Here is a 16,439-nt window from a genome sequence, read left to right on the forward strand (position 1 = left end):
GGATAACATTAGCTAATCCACAGGAACTGATCCTGAATCTATAGAATATTGGAAAATCATCACCAATGCATCCACGATTTCTAGAGCCACCTCTTTGAGTACTCTGGGATGTAGACCATCAGGCCCAGGGGGGTTATCATCCTTCAGTCCCATCAGTCTGCCCAATACTATTTCTCGCCCAATGCAAATTTCTTTCTGTTCCTCTGTCTCCCTAGGTCCTCTGTCCTCTAGTACATCTGGTAGATTGTTTGTGTCTTCCTAGTGAAGACAGAACCAAAATACCTGTTTTACTCTTATGCCAGTTTCTTCTTCCCCATAATAATTTCACCTGTTTCTGCCTTCAAGGGACCCACATTTGTCTTTACTAATCGTTTTCTCTTAACATACCTAAAGAAGCTTTTACTATCCTTCTTTATGTTTGTTGGCCAGCTTACCCTTGTACTTCATCTTTTCACACCGTATTGCCCTTTTTGTTACCTGCTGTTGGCCTTTGAAGGTTTCCCAATCCTCTGGCTACTCTTTGCTATGTTATACACCTTTTATTTTAGTTTTATTCCATCCCTAACTTCCCTTGTCCCTTAATCCCTTTAGAATCTTTCTTCCTCTTTGGAATGATATGATTCTGCATCTTCTGTATTATGTCCAGAAATTCCTGCCATTGTTTTCGTACTGTCATTCGTGCTAGGATCCAGTCGACCTTGGACAGCTCCTGTCTCATGCCTTCATAGTCCCCTTTGTGCAGCTGCAACACTGACACTTCTGATTTAACCTTCTCCCTCGCAAATTGCAGATTAAAACTTATTATATTATGGTCGCTACCTCCTTTATCTTGAGTTCCCTGGTTCCCTGGTTAAATCTGGTTCACTAGACAACACTAAATCCAGAATTGCCTTCTCTCTGGTAGGCTCCAGTAGAAGCTGCTCTAAGAATCCATCTCGGAGGCAATCTACAAACTCCCTTTCTTGGGGTGCAGAATCAACCTGATTTTCCCAGAGTTGGAGGGGCTTAGCAGGCCAGGCAGCATCTGTGGAGGAAATGGATAGCCTTTCAGAAGGTCCCACATAGGAGGCTGGCCAAAAGGCTTTGGGCCCATGGGATCCAGAGCAAGTTGGAAAATTGGATCAAAACTAGTTTGATAATAGGTAACAGAGGATTGTTTTTGTGATTTGATGCCTGTGGTGTTCCAATGGATCAGCGTTGGGACCTTCCTGTTTGCAATATTTGTGAATAATGTGGATGTAGGAAGTGTGATCAGTAAGTTTGCAGTTTACATAAAGATTGGTGGAGTTAATGATGGTGGGGTGGATAGATTTGAGCTGCAAGATGACATGGATGTGTTCATGACTTGGGCAGAGAAATGGCTATGTGAGTATATTATTTGGAGTACTAATGAGGCTAGGATATATATCATTTATGGTAATGCCTTAGGGAGTATTGAGGGCCTTGGCATATAAGTCTACTGATTCTTGAAGGTGGTAGTGTCAAAGTTTGTTTCTTAAAAAGCAGATAGCAACAAAAACTGTTAAAAGTAAACCATGGCAATCTTTAATTGATTCGTCAGACGGGAGTGGCAAAGATCTACAGTGAGCACAAACGTTGCTCAGTGCTTCTCGGCTTCTCACAGAACAAAGGACAGCTAGCATAATTATACATTTTCTTATCAGTAAAACACTCCTACCAAGTCTGAATATGGCATGACTGAAAGATTCTGTAGCCTTTCAGAATACAGGTGCACAACCTTTTATCCGAAAGCCTTGGGACCAGACACTTCGCGGATTTCGGAATTTTTCGGATTTCCGAATGGAAGATTTTTAGCGTAGATTAGGTAGGTAGCGCGGGCGGCTTGAAAAGTCTGGAGCGGCTGCCTCCTCCCCGCCGACTCCCAACATCGCGGAGCTGTGGGCTGCGGGCATCCGGCCGCGGGCGGCGCCGGTTGGAGCTCCGACCCCGGCAACTCTACCCCTGGCTGCGCGGCACTCCAAATCCAGCGCCGCCCGCGACCCGACGCCCGCAGCCCCAGCTCCGCGATGTTGGGAGTCGGCGGCGTCGCAGCGCTGGGATACTAGCGGGGAGCGGGCAATGCCTTACCGGGTCGCCGTGCGGTAAGCTCCGGAGCGCTGTGGCTGCCGACACACAACATCGCGGAGCTGGGGCTGCAGATGTCCGGCCGCGGGCGGCACTGGATTTGGAGCGCCGCGCAGCCAGGGGTAGAGTTGCCGGGGTCGGAGCTACAACCGGCTCCGCCCGGAAAGGCATAGCCCGCTCCCCGCCTCTCCGACCAGGTAGGGGACGAAGAATTAAAGTTTCCCCCTTCACATAAAAGCCCTCCAAACTAACTGACTAACATTTAAGCAATGATTTACAGATGTTTAAGTGTATCTGCGGAGGGAGGAGGCAGCCGCTACAGTAGTACAGACCTGGGTTGACCGTGGGTCGTTTCGGGTCACGTTTGGCGCCAAACGCGAGCTTTGGTGTGCAGATGACATCCTGGAAAAAATGTCCGGTTTTCGGAGCTTTTCGGTTTCCGGAACTCCGGATAAAAGGTTGTGCACCTGTATAAGAAAAGCTGGGTCCAAATCAAGCTCATCCAATAACAAGTTATTACTTGTCTTTGGAGCGTCAACTATTTTTTCAATCTTAGCTTCTTTATGGCCTTGAAAAGAAGCACATCTTATTATGCAGACTGCTATCTTAATGTCTTTATTGAAAAGACAACCTGTCCTCCATATTGTGTTCCATATAATTTACAAAGTCATTCAGACTTGGCACCGAGCCATTCTTTTGTTCTACTAGTTCATGCTTTTGTAGTAGAACAACTCCATTTTAGATTTGACTATTAGCTCTTTCATTCCCTCCTTTTTATCAAACATGATGACATTCATAGTCCTCGGTAGGTACACACAATGGTCCCAAGCATTAGTGCAATGATTAACAGAATGATAGAGCCATAATGTATCATAGTACCCAAAAGTCCACCAAACCAAATGGCTACCAGTTCAATAGTACCACAAAGTCCATCAAACCAATGGTATAGTAACCAGTTCTCACTCTCTTCATTGACAACTGTCCTGATGAAACTTGTTTTGGGTCGATGGATCAGGTGCTACCTGTAGGCGGTGTAATCCGTTCAGCCGATATTGGGGTTGTGCCATAGAGTTCGCACTTGTCCGAGGGTGTTGCCAGTTTATTCGTAGATTGTTGCACAGGTGCCCCCCCCCACCTCCCATCATCCTGTGGTGGAGTTCATCACCTTGAGTTAGATGCTTGCGTATCCCTGGGTTTGGACAGCTTCTCCTCCCAGTAGGGTTGGGTGGCCTGCTTTCACATCACCATGTAGAAGCGGCATCATCCCCTTTGGAACTTCCTCAGGTCAGTCTCGCTGATGGCGCTGTTCTCGGGGTACATGTCATAGATATCTGGGATGTTGTTGTCAGAGTCATCCTTGCAGGTGTCTCTGCTGTCACCATCGGCATCAATCTGGTCAGGGTTGGGAACAAAACGGCCATTATCCTTCTCATTTGAAACGCCATCATTGCCATCCTCATCAATGGCATCACACCAGGTTTGAGTCATTGTCTTCCTGGATAGGGTCAAGTCAAGTAAAGTTTATTTGTCACATACACATACGAGATGTGCAGTGAAATGAAAGTGGCAATGCTCGCGGACTTTTGTGCAAAAGACAAACAACCAAACAAACTATAAACACAATCATAACACACATATTCTTTTACATATTAAATAATGGAAGGAAAAACGTTCAGTAGAGTTAGCCCCTGGTGAGATAGGCGTTTACAGTCCGAATGGCCTCTGGGAAGAAACTCCTTCTCAACCTCTCCGTTCTCACCGCATGGCAATGGAGGCATTTGCCTGACCGTAGCAGCTGGAACAGTCCGTTGCAGGGGTGGAAGAGGTCTCTCATGATATTGTTGGCTCTGGAGTTGCACCTCCTGATGTATAGTTCCTGCAGGGGGGCAAGTAAAGTTCCCATAGTGCGTTCGGCCGAACGCACTACTCTCTGCAGAGCCTTCTTGTCCTTGGCAGAGCAATTCCCAAACCAGATGGTAATGTTCCCGGACAAGATGCTTTCCACTGCCGCTGCGTAGAAGCACTGGAGGATCCTCGGAGACACTCTGAATTTCCTCAATTGCCTAAGGTGGTAAAGGCGCTGCCTTGCCTTACTCACGAGTGCTGAGGCATGTCATATCCTCGGAGATGTGGACTCCCAGATATTTAAAACAGTTCACCCTATCCACAGGATCCCCATTTATCCTCAATGGAGTGTACGTCCTCGGATGATGTGCCCTCCTAAAGTCCATGATCAGCTCCTTTGTTTTTTTGATGTTCAAGAGGAGGCTGTTATCCTGGCACCAGAGTGCTAGACCAGCCACCTCCTCCCGGTAGGCCTTCTCGTCGTTGTCTGAGATCAGGCCCACCACCACAGTGTCATCAGCAAACTTAATTAATGAGTTGGAGCTGAACCTAGCCACACAGTCATGTGTGTACAGGGAGTACAATAGGGGGCTGAGGACGCAGCCCTGGGGCGATCCTGTGCTCAGGGTGAGGGACTTCGATGTATTCCCTCCCATCTTGACTACCTGGGGCCTGGCGGTGAGAAAGTCCAGGACCCAGGCACACAGGGAGGTGTTGAGCCCCAATTCCATTAGCTTCCCGGCCAGTCTGGTGGGGACTATCGTGTTGAAGGCTGAACTGTAGTCTATGAACAGCATCCTCATGTAGCCCCCCTTCTGGCTGTCCAGATGGGAGAGAGCGGTGTGCAAGACCTGGGAGACCGCATCGTCCGTGGATCTGTTCGGACGGTATGCGAACTGCAACGGGTCCATGTTCCGAGGGAGGAAGGCGCAGATGTGATTCTTCACCAGCCTCTCAAAGCATTTCATGACTACCGAGGTAAGGGCCACCGGACGGTAGTCATTCAGACAGGCTGGGGAGGCATTTTTTGGTACCGGTACAATGATGGATTTTTTGAAGCAGGCAGGGACCACGGACTTGTCCAGGGAGAGGTTGAATAATGTAGTGAGCACTGGAGCTAGCTGCGTAGCACAGGACTCGAGTACTCGCCCCGAGATGCCATCGGGGCCTGCAGCTTTTCTCGTGTTTCACCCGTGTCAGAGCCCTCCTCACGTCGTGCTCGGACAGCGAGAATGTGTGAACATTCCTCCCTTCAGCTTCGGTAGCCAGCCCGCTGGCGGTATTGTCGATAGTCGGCAGACCTGGAGTGGTTTTGCCCCTCTCGAAACGAGCGTAAAAGGAGTTCAGGTCATCAGCTAGGGAGGTGCCGGCACTTGCGGATGAGGGAGGGGTGCTCCGGTAGTTGGTTACAATCCGTAGCCCCTGCCACAGGCTTCTGGTGTCCTGCTGCTCCATCTGTAACTCCATCTTGTCTCTGTACATTCTCTTTGCGTCCTTCACCACCTTCGCAGTCGGTAGGACTCTGCATTGTAGACGTCCATGTTTCCTGATGCCAGGCCCGAGTTGTAGGCAGCGGTGCGAGCATTCAGGGCCACACGAACAGACCTGTCTACCCAGGGTTATGCATAATCTCTTTCAAGAGGTCCATCTGTTTCATAATGTTCAGCTTCTCTCTCTCTCTCTAGACCCTTGGTCATATGATAGAGCTCAAAATGCTTCAAGATTGTTGATCAAATGTGGTTTGTCTTTCCGAAGTTGTGACCAGAGGCTTTGCATTTCCTCCTGATCTGTAAAGATGTGCTTTTTTCTGTATGGATCAGCTTTACATGGCGCTGCTGGTAGCGATCAATCAGAAACACCTTGTTACATCCTGGGTAGGGCAAGGTCTTTCACGCACCTCTTCATGTTGCTCTTTTATGTGTTTCATAAGTTCGTCAACTCTGTAAACAGCACAGCAACCCTTATACTGACACCCTTATACACGGTGGGGAAATCTTCCCTTTCCAAATTTGACTTTGGTTTCTGGCCACGTTTTTATCCAGATTGTTTCTTCACATCCTTAATATTGTACTTCTTAACTGGCAACTTACTCTTCTTCTTCCAATATGGTTGAAAAGACTCATCTGAAGAAGCATTCTTAACTTTTGTTTCTCTGTCATCTTCACTTGATAAACACCTTTCAGCAAGATCACTGGACTCCAATCCATCCACAACATAATTTCTTATAGAACAAGTTGCTTCATTGCAGTTAACAGATTTTTTAACATTTAATGGTGGGATTGCATCTTGCACTTGAACTTTTTCCCAAGAGCACTCTGTATATTCAGGATCTGAGCACAAGAACATATCCTTCTTCAATGGGGATTCCCAGTTATCCACATCCACCAACTGCAAAGCGGCTCCACTGTATGTACAAGGCTGAAAGTCTGCTAACACTGGGACAGGTTGATGCTTCGCAACATTATCACCCCCACCATTTTCAGTCACTGTTCCATTCCGAGGTGAAAGGATTATTGAACCATCCAGAACTTCCTCCATTGAATCCTTATTTCTACTGGATGGGTACTGTCCCTCATTCAAAACAACGATGCGACTTGAATGCATGTCCAGGATGTAACTGTAGCAAAGTTGAATCCTACCTCACCACAACACCAACTAGCTTCTTCCCCTCTGTTATCAGAGTTCTGAACCGTCCTTCCAATTGCTAGGATTCTGTCTGATTCACCTCTACCCCATTGCAGACATTGGACTTTGTCTCTGGAACTGGTGTGCTATAATGCTCAGAACTATGTTCTCCACACTAACCTTTCCTTTGATCTACCTATTTTAGGTGAGCCTGAATTGATTGCATTTATTCATGTTAATCATTTGTGCCTTGCAGACATTGAAAAAGGGTGCAAGATTCTTTAGACTCATCATTTAGCTGTTGAATAACTATTAACTGGGTTCCTGTGTAATTAATGTTTCCAAACTTAGCTGACTTGATTCAATTTCAATTCAGTTTTTATCTGTGTTCTGGGTCAAGGGATGTACCATGGACATATGAACATTCAAATTGTGAGCCTTCTCAAACTGCTACTCACATTGGTCACAAGCAAATTCAAGTTCAGCTTCTACCTTGTGCTTGGTCATATGGTATTTCAAGGATACTCTTTGCCTGCACTGGAAACCACAAACTTCACACTGCAAAGATTTTGCTCCAGTATGGCGCATTTGGTGAACTGACAGTTGTTTCCGCTGTTTGAAAATCTGTCCATATTAATCACAAATGGAGTTTATTTTCACAAATCGAGTCGTTCTTCCTCCCAAGTTGTCCATCAGCATGTGGAGCGAAGGAAATAGGCAACGTTTCGGGCCGAACCTTTTCTTCAGACCTAGCCCGAAACGTTGGCTATTTCTTTCGTTCCATAGATGCTGCCTCACCCACTGAGTTTCTCCAGCATTTTTGTCTACCTTAGATTTTCCAGCATTTGCAGTTCCTTCTTAGACGTTTTGCGGTGACGGCTTCATCTGCGGTTCCTTTCTGTTGGTGGGGGGGTGAGGGGGGGAGAGAGAGAGTCCTGGCCCGTGGAGGCTCCTGGTCCATTCCCTCCGCGGGTGTCGCCTTGCCCGCTGAGTTCCTCCAGCACTCTGTATTTTTTGTCTGGCTCTGAAGTTGAAGGTGGCTGAGCGGGACGGGCATGGGTTCTGGGGAGAGGGTTACATTTCTGGTCAAGACCCTTCTTCAGACAATCACAAGTACTCTCACCGACGAGAGTTCAGTCTGAAGAAGGGTCTTCGCTCCAGAGTCGCTGCGCTGCCTGTCCTGCTGAGTTACTCCAGCTTTATGACTAACTTCAATTTCGGAGAAATTAACTTTCTCACGGGGGGCTTATAGCGTCTACTCCCCCCCCCCCCTTCCTTCCCAACCTCAGCCTCACGGACCTTAGCGTAACCCTAGTTCCTAAAACCCATTTCCATCACTGTTCATGTTGCACTTATAATGCAGAGACCAGGCTTGAACTGATTCTGTGAAACAAAAAGATAAAGAGCTGGTTTCAGTCCAACAGCAGCCTGAAGCACTTCAGCCTCTTAGCCCTGTGACCAGCTCTTTCAAGTTTTGTACTGCTGTTTGACTGAAACCAGCTCTTTATCTTTTTGTTTCACCCCCTGTCCGTCCACATTCATCTCCCGCTCCCCCACCTTCCTCCCACGGTGCCTGCTGCTTTGGTGGCAGGCACACCATCATGTTTACATTGCCTGTTAACTTGCTTCGTGAAAATGGGCATCTGTAAAATTAAACCCCAGTGTCCTCTGAGCTACGTGTTACTGTATTGTTCAATATTCTTGCTAAATGATGTATTAGCATTTCAATGCTGCGTGTGCTTCAGCATGGGCCATCCATTAGTTAGATCGCAGCAGAACATAGTATTAAATTGCAAGCGACTGCAGATGCTGCAGATCTTGAACAAAAAAAAACTGCTGGAGAAATATTGAGTCACACCGTTTAGTGAAGCCACCTAACAAAGGGTTGCTCTTTGGAGGCGAATAGCCACTTCCTGACTAACTGCTGACTCTTTTTAACTTGGCGCAGAATGCAATGGTTACCCGTTTTCTATTGCACAAATGCATGAGTGAAGAGTCGAGTCAAGAATGTATAATTGTCATGTGTACCCACAACAGAACAATGAAATTCTTATTTGCAGCAGCATAACAGGCGTATAAACACAATACTCATAGATTGTATGAGAACGTATGAGATACGACTAAATTCAATAACTTAACCCTAATAATAGTGCAAAAAAGCTCAGGGTGCCCCATCAAATCTCATCAATCGCTTGCTAATCGCATGACTGCGTCCAACTGCTGTCTGGTTTGTTGATCGTATTGCTAGATATGAACTGTTTTGGGAGAGAAAAATGCTCACGGCAGACCAAACGTGTTAAACAGATATTGGTCAGATAATGAGCACAGTGAGATATAGTGAGAAATCATGTGAAATAATCACTGCATTTTATTTTAAATGAATGTACCTGCATGTTATACTGTTTAGTTTGGAGATACAGCCAGATGGTCCACTGAGTTTGCACCGACCAGCGATTTTTGTTTTCCTATTTGTCAATTTTTTTGTGACTGATTATTTGGCAGCCAATCAATCACTGTCTCTAAGGGGGTTGCGTCCAATCACCAACCAGCTTGCCTTAAAATTCCCGTCCTATCAACAAATAGATCTCCTCCCGTCCAATCAGCCGCTGTCTCCAAGGATATTGTGTCCAATCACATAATGCAGTTTAATGGTAATTGGCTGCTACGGTAAAGGTTAGAAGCCAGTGTAGGTACTGACAGTCAAACGGCAGCAGGAGAGATTCAGACAGTGTATAATCCATAGCACCTTAGTGTACAATTTCATAATATATACTAAATAACTGGACTGACAGACCTTGGCTGGGAACCTGGGGCTCACCAAAATTGTTCCCAATTGGGCCCCGCACCCTCTAAGGCTGGCCCTGGACACAAAATACTGGAGTAACTCAACGGGACAGGCAGCATCTCCGGAGAAATGTTCCCACGCATTCCCTAGCTAACAATGGGCCGACCAGGCACTACCCTGCCTGATGTCATTTGTGGCTGATCCTGATTGGTCCTGGTCTTTTCTAAAAAGTGATGAAAAGACATTGGACAGGTACATGGGTAGCAAAGGTTTAGAGGGATATGGGCCAAACTCGGGTAATTGGGAGAAGCATAGATGGGGCATCTTGGGCTTGGGCAAGTTGAGACATGTTGTATTACTATGGCTCTTTGACTCTGAAAGACTAATACATCTTTGTATTTATTCTTTTCTTCTGTAGACACCATTGAAGGATAAAATTATATTTTCTGGCAACCTCTACCAGTATTTGGAAGTAAACAGGAGGTGGAAGAATAGATATTTTGTTATACGTGATGACTACAGCGTGGTGTACTATGACGGAAAAATGGTATGAACTTCATTACTTTGTGGTATTATAGAGCAATGCATTTAACACAAATAATTTCATTATTTTTTTATTTTTAGGAAAATTTACGTAAACTGGGAACACAATGTACATCCATATTAATATATTTTGAAATGTCGGATTCTGAATGGGAGGGGAAGTTGAAATGCTGAGCCACCGGGAGATCAAGTTGGTTATTGAGAACTGAGCGTAGGTGTTGGGCGAAGCAATCGCAAAGCCTGCGCTTGGTCTCACAATGCCCTGCAGATGCTGGAAAAATCGAAGGTAGACAAAAGTGCTGGAGAAACTCAACGATTAAGAATGAACTGCAGATGCTGGAAAAATCGAAGGTAGACAAAAGTGCTGGAGAAACTCAACGGTTAAGACAGAACTGCAGATGCTGGAAAAATCGAAGGTTGACAAACATAGGTGAGATCAAGCACAGACTTGGCGATCGCTTCGCCCAACATCTCCGCTCAGTTCGCAATAACCAACCTGATCTCCCGGTGGCTCGGCACTTCAACACCCCCTCCCCATTCTGAATCCGACCTTTCTGTCCTGGGCCTCCTCCATGGCCAGAGTGAGTCCCACCGCAAATTGGAGGAGCAGCACCTCATATTTTGTTTGGGCAATTTGCACCCCAGCGGTATAAACATTGACTGCTCCAATTTCAGGTAGTCCTTGCCTTCCACCTCCTTCCCCTCCCCTTCCCAGTTCTTCCACAGCCTACTGTCTCCGCCTCTTCCTTTCTTTCCCTCCCCCCTCCCCACATCAGTCTGAAGAAGGGTCTCGACCCAAAATGTTGCCTATTCATTCGCTCCATAATGCTGCCTCACCCGCTGAGTTTCTTCAGCATTTTTGTTTACCATCCGTATTAGTATATGTCTTATCTCAATGACTACTGCTGTTTGGCTACACGCTGAAGTGCATTTATTGTAGTGACATTTGATTCAACTTCATTTCTATTTTTATTTTATTCTCAAGTCAATCGGAGTATTTTAACAGTTATTTAACACCCAAAAATTCATAATTTAGTTGGTGTAGATGGAAGTGAAATTTACAGAGCATCTTAAATTGAGTAGACACAATTCTGGCTGGTTCATTTCTATACAAGGCAAATCTGAATAATTATTTTAGATCACATAGGCTAGAGTTGGCAGGATTTTTTTTGATTGGTAAGAAACTGGGAAGTCAAAATGCAATGAGATTTTGGATTTTATGTTCTCGCATGTTCAGAATGTGGTTGCCGATAACATAAAATTAGTGATGAATGGAATTTTATCATTTGTAGGAGCTTGAATGCATGTTTTTGGTCATGTGGGCATTCCAGGCAAGGCCAGTATTTATTAATTATTCATGTTTGCCCTTGCGAAAGGCAGTGCTGAGCTTTCCACTTGAACCATTATAATCCTGGTGAAGTTACTCTCTCACTTTTGTGGTATGTTCCTGTATTTAGCCTCAGAAATGCAAGAGGGACTATTAAATATTTACAAGATACATGTGCCTGTAAAGCTGAAGCAAGTAAGCCTTTCATTGTTCCATTCCCAGTGCATGTGACAATTAAACACTCCTGTCTTGACTCTTGACGAAGTTGAATTGTGGAGCTGCAGGTATTCCCATGTACCTACCAGTGGTAGAGATCAAGGTCTGTAGGAATAGTCTAGGTTAATAATTGCTATGCATATTATAGATGGTATTCAGGCAGCCAGTCTGTGACAGAGGTGGGGAGAATACAGGGCCCTCCTTAACGTTTGGGACAAAGGTCCATCATTTATTTATTTGCCTCTGTACTCCACAATTTAAAATTTGTAATAGAAAAAAACACATGTGCTTAAAGTGCACATTGTCAGATGTTATTAAAGGGTATTTTCATACATTATGGTTTCACCATGTAGAAATTACAGCTGTGTTTATACAGAGTCTCCCCCATTTCAGGGCACCATAATGTTTGGAATACATGGCTTCACAGGTGTTTGTAATTGCTCAGGTGTGTTTAATTGCCTCCTTAATGCAGGTATAAGAGAGCTCTCAGCACCTAGTCTTTCCTCCAGTCTTTCTATCACCTTTGGGAACTTTTATTGCTGTTTATTAACATGAGGAATAAAGGCCAAGGAAGACCTCCACAGCAGATGACAGAAGAATTCTCTCTATAATAACGAAAAATCCCTCAACACCTGTCTGACAGATCAGAAACACTCTTCAGGTGTCAGATGTGGATTTGTCAATGGCCACTGACTGCAGAAAGCTTCATGAACAGAAATACAGAGGCTACACTGCAAGATGCAAACCACTGGTTGGCTGCAAAGGATGGCCAGGTTACAGTTTGCCAAGAAGTACTTAAAAGAGCAACCACAGTTCAGGTAAAAGTCTTGTGGACAGATGAGACAAAGATTAACATATCAGAGTGATGGCAAGAGCAAAGTATTGGAAGAGAGAAGGAACTGCCCAAGATCCAAAGCATACCACCTCATCTGTGAAACACGGTGGTGGGGGTGTTATGGCCTGGGCATGTATGGCTGCTGAAGGTACCGGCTCACTTATCTTCATTGATGATACAACTGCTGGTGGTAGTAGCATAATGAATTCTGAAGTGTATAGACACATCCTATCTGCTCAAGTTCAAATAAATGCCTCAAAACTCATTGGCTGGCAGTTAATGCCACAGTAAGCCAATATTCCCAAACATGCTGCAAAAGCATCAAAGGAGTTTTTCAAAACTAAAAAATAGTAAATTCTTGAGTGGCCAAGTCAATCACCCAATCTGAACCCAATTGAGCATGCCTTTTATATGCTAAAGAGAAAACTGAAGGGGACTGCCCAAAACAGGGCAGTCACAGTGGCGCAGTGGTAGAGTTGCTGCCTTACAGCAAATGCAGCACCGGAGACCAGGGTTCAATCCCAACTACAGGTGCTATCTGTACGGAGTTTGTACGTTGTCCCCGTGACCTGCATGGGTTTTTTCCGAGAACTTTGGTTTCCTCCCACACTCCAAAGATGTACAGCTTTGTAGGTTAATTGGCTTGCTAAATAAAAAATTGTCCCTAATGGGTGTAGGACAGTGTTAATGTGCGGGTATCTCTGGTTAACGCGGACCCGGTGGGCCGAAGGGCCTGTATCTCTAAACTAAACTAAACAAGCATAAGCTAAAGATGGCTGCAATACAGGCCTGGCAGAGCATCACCAGAGAAGACACCCAGCAACTGGTGATGTCCAAAAATCGCATACTTTAAGCAGTCATTGCATGCAAAGGATATGCAACAAAATAATAAACATGACTACTTTCATTTACATGACATTGCTGTGTCCCAAACAGTATGATGCCCTGAAATGGGGGGGCTATGTATAAACACTGCTGTAATTTCTACATGGTGAAACCAAAATGTATGAAAATGGCCTTTATTAAAATCTGACAATGTGCATTTTAACCAGATATGAATTTTTCTATTACAAATCTCAAATTGTGGAGTACAGAGCCAAATAAATAAATGATGGGTTTAAGAGGGAACTGCAGATGCTGGAGAATCGAAGGTTACACAAAAAAGCTGGAGAAACTCAGTGGGTGCAGCAGCATCTATGGAGCGAAGGAAATAGGCAACGTTTCGGGCCGAAACCCTTCTTCAGACTGATCGGGGGCGGGGGTGGGTGGGGACAAGAAAGGGAAAAGGAGGAGGAGCCCGAAGGCTGGGGGATGGGAGGAGACAGCAGGGGGGCTGAGGAAGGGGAGGAGACAGCAAGGACTAACAAAATTGGGAGAATTCGATGTTCATGCCCCCGGGATGCAGACTCCCCAAACGGAATATGAGGTGCTGTTCCTCCAATTTCCGGTGCTGCTCGCTGTGGCCATGGAGGAGACCCAGGACAGAGAGGTCGGAGGCGGAGTGGGAGGGGGAGTTGAAGTGCTGAGCCACCGGGAGGTCAGCTTGGTTATTGCGGACCGAGCGGAGGTGTTCGGCGAAACGATCGCCCAACCTCCGCTTGGTCTCACCGATATAGATCTGCTGACATCTAGAGCAGCGGACGCAATAGATGAGGTTGGAAGAGATGCAGGTAAACCTCTGTCGCACCTGGAACGATTGCTTGGGTCCTTGAACGGAGTCGAGGGGGGAGGTAAAGGGACAAGAGTTGCATCTCTTGCGGTTGCAAGGGAAAGTGCCCGGGGAGGGGGTGGATCGAGAGGGAAGGGAAGAATTGACAAGGGAGTTATGGAGGGAGCGGTCTTTGCGGAAGGCAGATATGGGGGGAGATGGGAAGATGTGGTGAGTGGTGGGGTCACGTTGGAGGTGGCGAAACTGACGGAGGATTACTTTTTGTATGTGATGTGATGGGTCTTTGTCCCAAACATTATGGAGGGCACATATGTGTCTATGTGCGTGCGCACACACACCCCACACCTCATACACCCACCATACACAGAGGTCCCAGCACTGATCCTTATAGAACACCACTGGTCACAGACCTGAAGCTAGAATGATAACCTTCCACCACTATCCTCCCACTTCTCGGGGTGAGCCAGTTCGGAAACCAAACTACCAAGTCACTGTGGATCCCGTGCATCTTAACTTTCCGGATTAGTTGACCATGAGGGACATTGTCAATAACCTTTCTAAATGTCATGCTGACAGCATCCACTGTCTTTCCCTCATCGATCACCTTTTTTTTACCATCTCAAATAACTCAATCAAGTTTGAAATACAAGACCTGCCCCATACAAAGCCCATGCTGATTATCTTTAATTAGCCCAATCTTTTCCAAACACAAATAAATTCTATCCCTAAGAGATATCTCTAATAGCTTCCCTACCATTGATGTGAGGCTCACCAGCCTATAATTTACTGGGGTACTCCTATTTCCCTTCGACGATTTACATTCCCTGCCCTTAAACAAAGAAATAAACATTGGCTTCTCTCCAGTTCTCCCCAAACTGTCTGTGGCAATAGAGGATATAAAAAATCTTCATCAAGACCCCAACAAACTCTCCTCCAACATAACCTGGGCTAGATCCCATCAGGCCCTGAGGACTTATTAACCTTAATGCTCTTCAAGAAATTCAACATAACTCCTTCTTGATCTCACAATGCCCTTGCATATTCGTATACCTCACACGGATCTCACTATCCACCATGACCTCCTTGGTGAAATTGATGCAAAGCACTAAACCTAGATCATCTGATCCCTGGGCACAAATTCCCACCTATATCCTTGAATAGGTTCTATTTTCTACCTAGTCATCCACTTGTTTTTATTGTATGTATAAAAACCTTGGGTTTGTCTTTAATCTGACCTGCCAATGATTTTTCATGCCCTCTTCTTGGCCCTCATGATTCTGCAGACATAGAAAACCACAACCCACAACGAGCCTGCAGCGAGGTCTGAGGGTGGCGGGGAGAGAGAGATAGAGAGACAGGGTAAGAGACCGAGAGACAAATATAGGGATAGAGTCAGAGAGAGAGAGAGAGAGAGAGAGAGACAGGGAGGGTGAAGAGGAGGGAGAGGGAGTGCAGGGGAATGAGGGAGAATGAGGTTAGGGGTAGGAAGAGGGATTGCGAAGTAATGGAGGAGGGGGTGAGGGGAGGAAGCAGAGGAGGGTTGGTGGAGGGTGGGGATAGGGAGGATAATGGAGGAGGAGAATAGTGGACTGAAGAGAGAGAGAGAGAGTGAGATGCGTTCACATTGATCTTATATTTTACAAGTTATTGCTATTTTAAACTTTAAAAACGTCAGCCACTCCTGCGCAGTTAGAGGCTATGGATGAGTGATGCAATATTGCGTTGGGGGAACGGGGCCCAATGGGTCCCACTTGGTCTGGTATATCTATCTATCTATCTATCTATCTATCTATCTATCTATCTATCTATCTATCTATCTATATATCTATCTTAAACTCTGGCCCCATCCGACCGACTGCCGACCGGCGCCCTTCCTGCCTTTCGATTCGTGCCCGATACTCACAGATGTCCAATCGGAATGGCCGATGCTCGCAGATGTCCAATCGGAATGGATTCATTTGCATGTACAGCTGCCGGCTGCATTTCTTCCTTTGATTCACTGCCACGCGCAATCCAGACGCTCAATCTCCGAGATATTTTCCATTTCGGTAGAGATTTCGCTTTTCTGTCTAAGTATCCGCTCCTCATTTCATTTCGTCGTGTTGAACTACACATTTTTAATCAAATCCTTCTCCCCCCCCCCCCCCCCCCCCCCCCCCCCCCCCCCCCCCAAGTATTTCAAAAATAAACAGGCTTCGCCATTTACATGTCAGCTTCCAACACACTTCGAAACAAAGTTGCAAGACAGGAACACTGAACTTTTCACTGCTACAGCAGGCAGGGGAGGTGCCATTGGATTTTTTTTTAAAGAGGCAGGGCAGTGCTGGAATCTTACTTTTGAGAACGGCTTCAGTTCCATTGGAGGAGACGGGTGCATGGTGGAATATTGGGTTGGGGGAATCACACCATTGGGGGAGCAGACCCAACGGGTCTGCACTTGGTCTAGTTATTATATAAAAGCATGTGGCTGCTGTCCGTCCGTCCGGCTGCCTTTCTGCCTTTTGATTCG

At 45.9% G+C, this 16,439-nt stretch overlaps 1 protein-coding gene across 1 annotated transcript in view; it reads left to right on the forward strand.

The window, feature by feature from the left end:
* Positions 1–16,439, forward strand: part of LOC129711818 (protein Niban 2-like) — a 197,195-nt gene that overhangs the window by 82,867 nt on the left and 97,889 nt on the right. Inside the window, exon 3 of the mRNA XM_055659753.1 lies at positions 9,759–9,887. Coding sequence (XP_055515728.1) covers positions 9,759–9,887 — 129 coding nt within the window. The remainder of the gene's footprint in view (positions 1–9,758; positions 9,888–16,439) is intronic.

The sequence above is a fragment of the Leucoraja erinacea genome, chromosome 31, assembly GCF_028641065.1.
Source record: "Leucoraja erinacea ecotype New England chromosome 31, Leri_hhj_1, whole genome shotgun sequence".
Lineage (NCBI taxonomy): Eukaryota > Metazoa > Chordata > Chondrichthyes > Rajiformes > Rajidae > Leucoraja > Leucoraja erinaceus.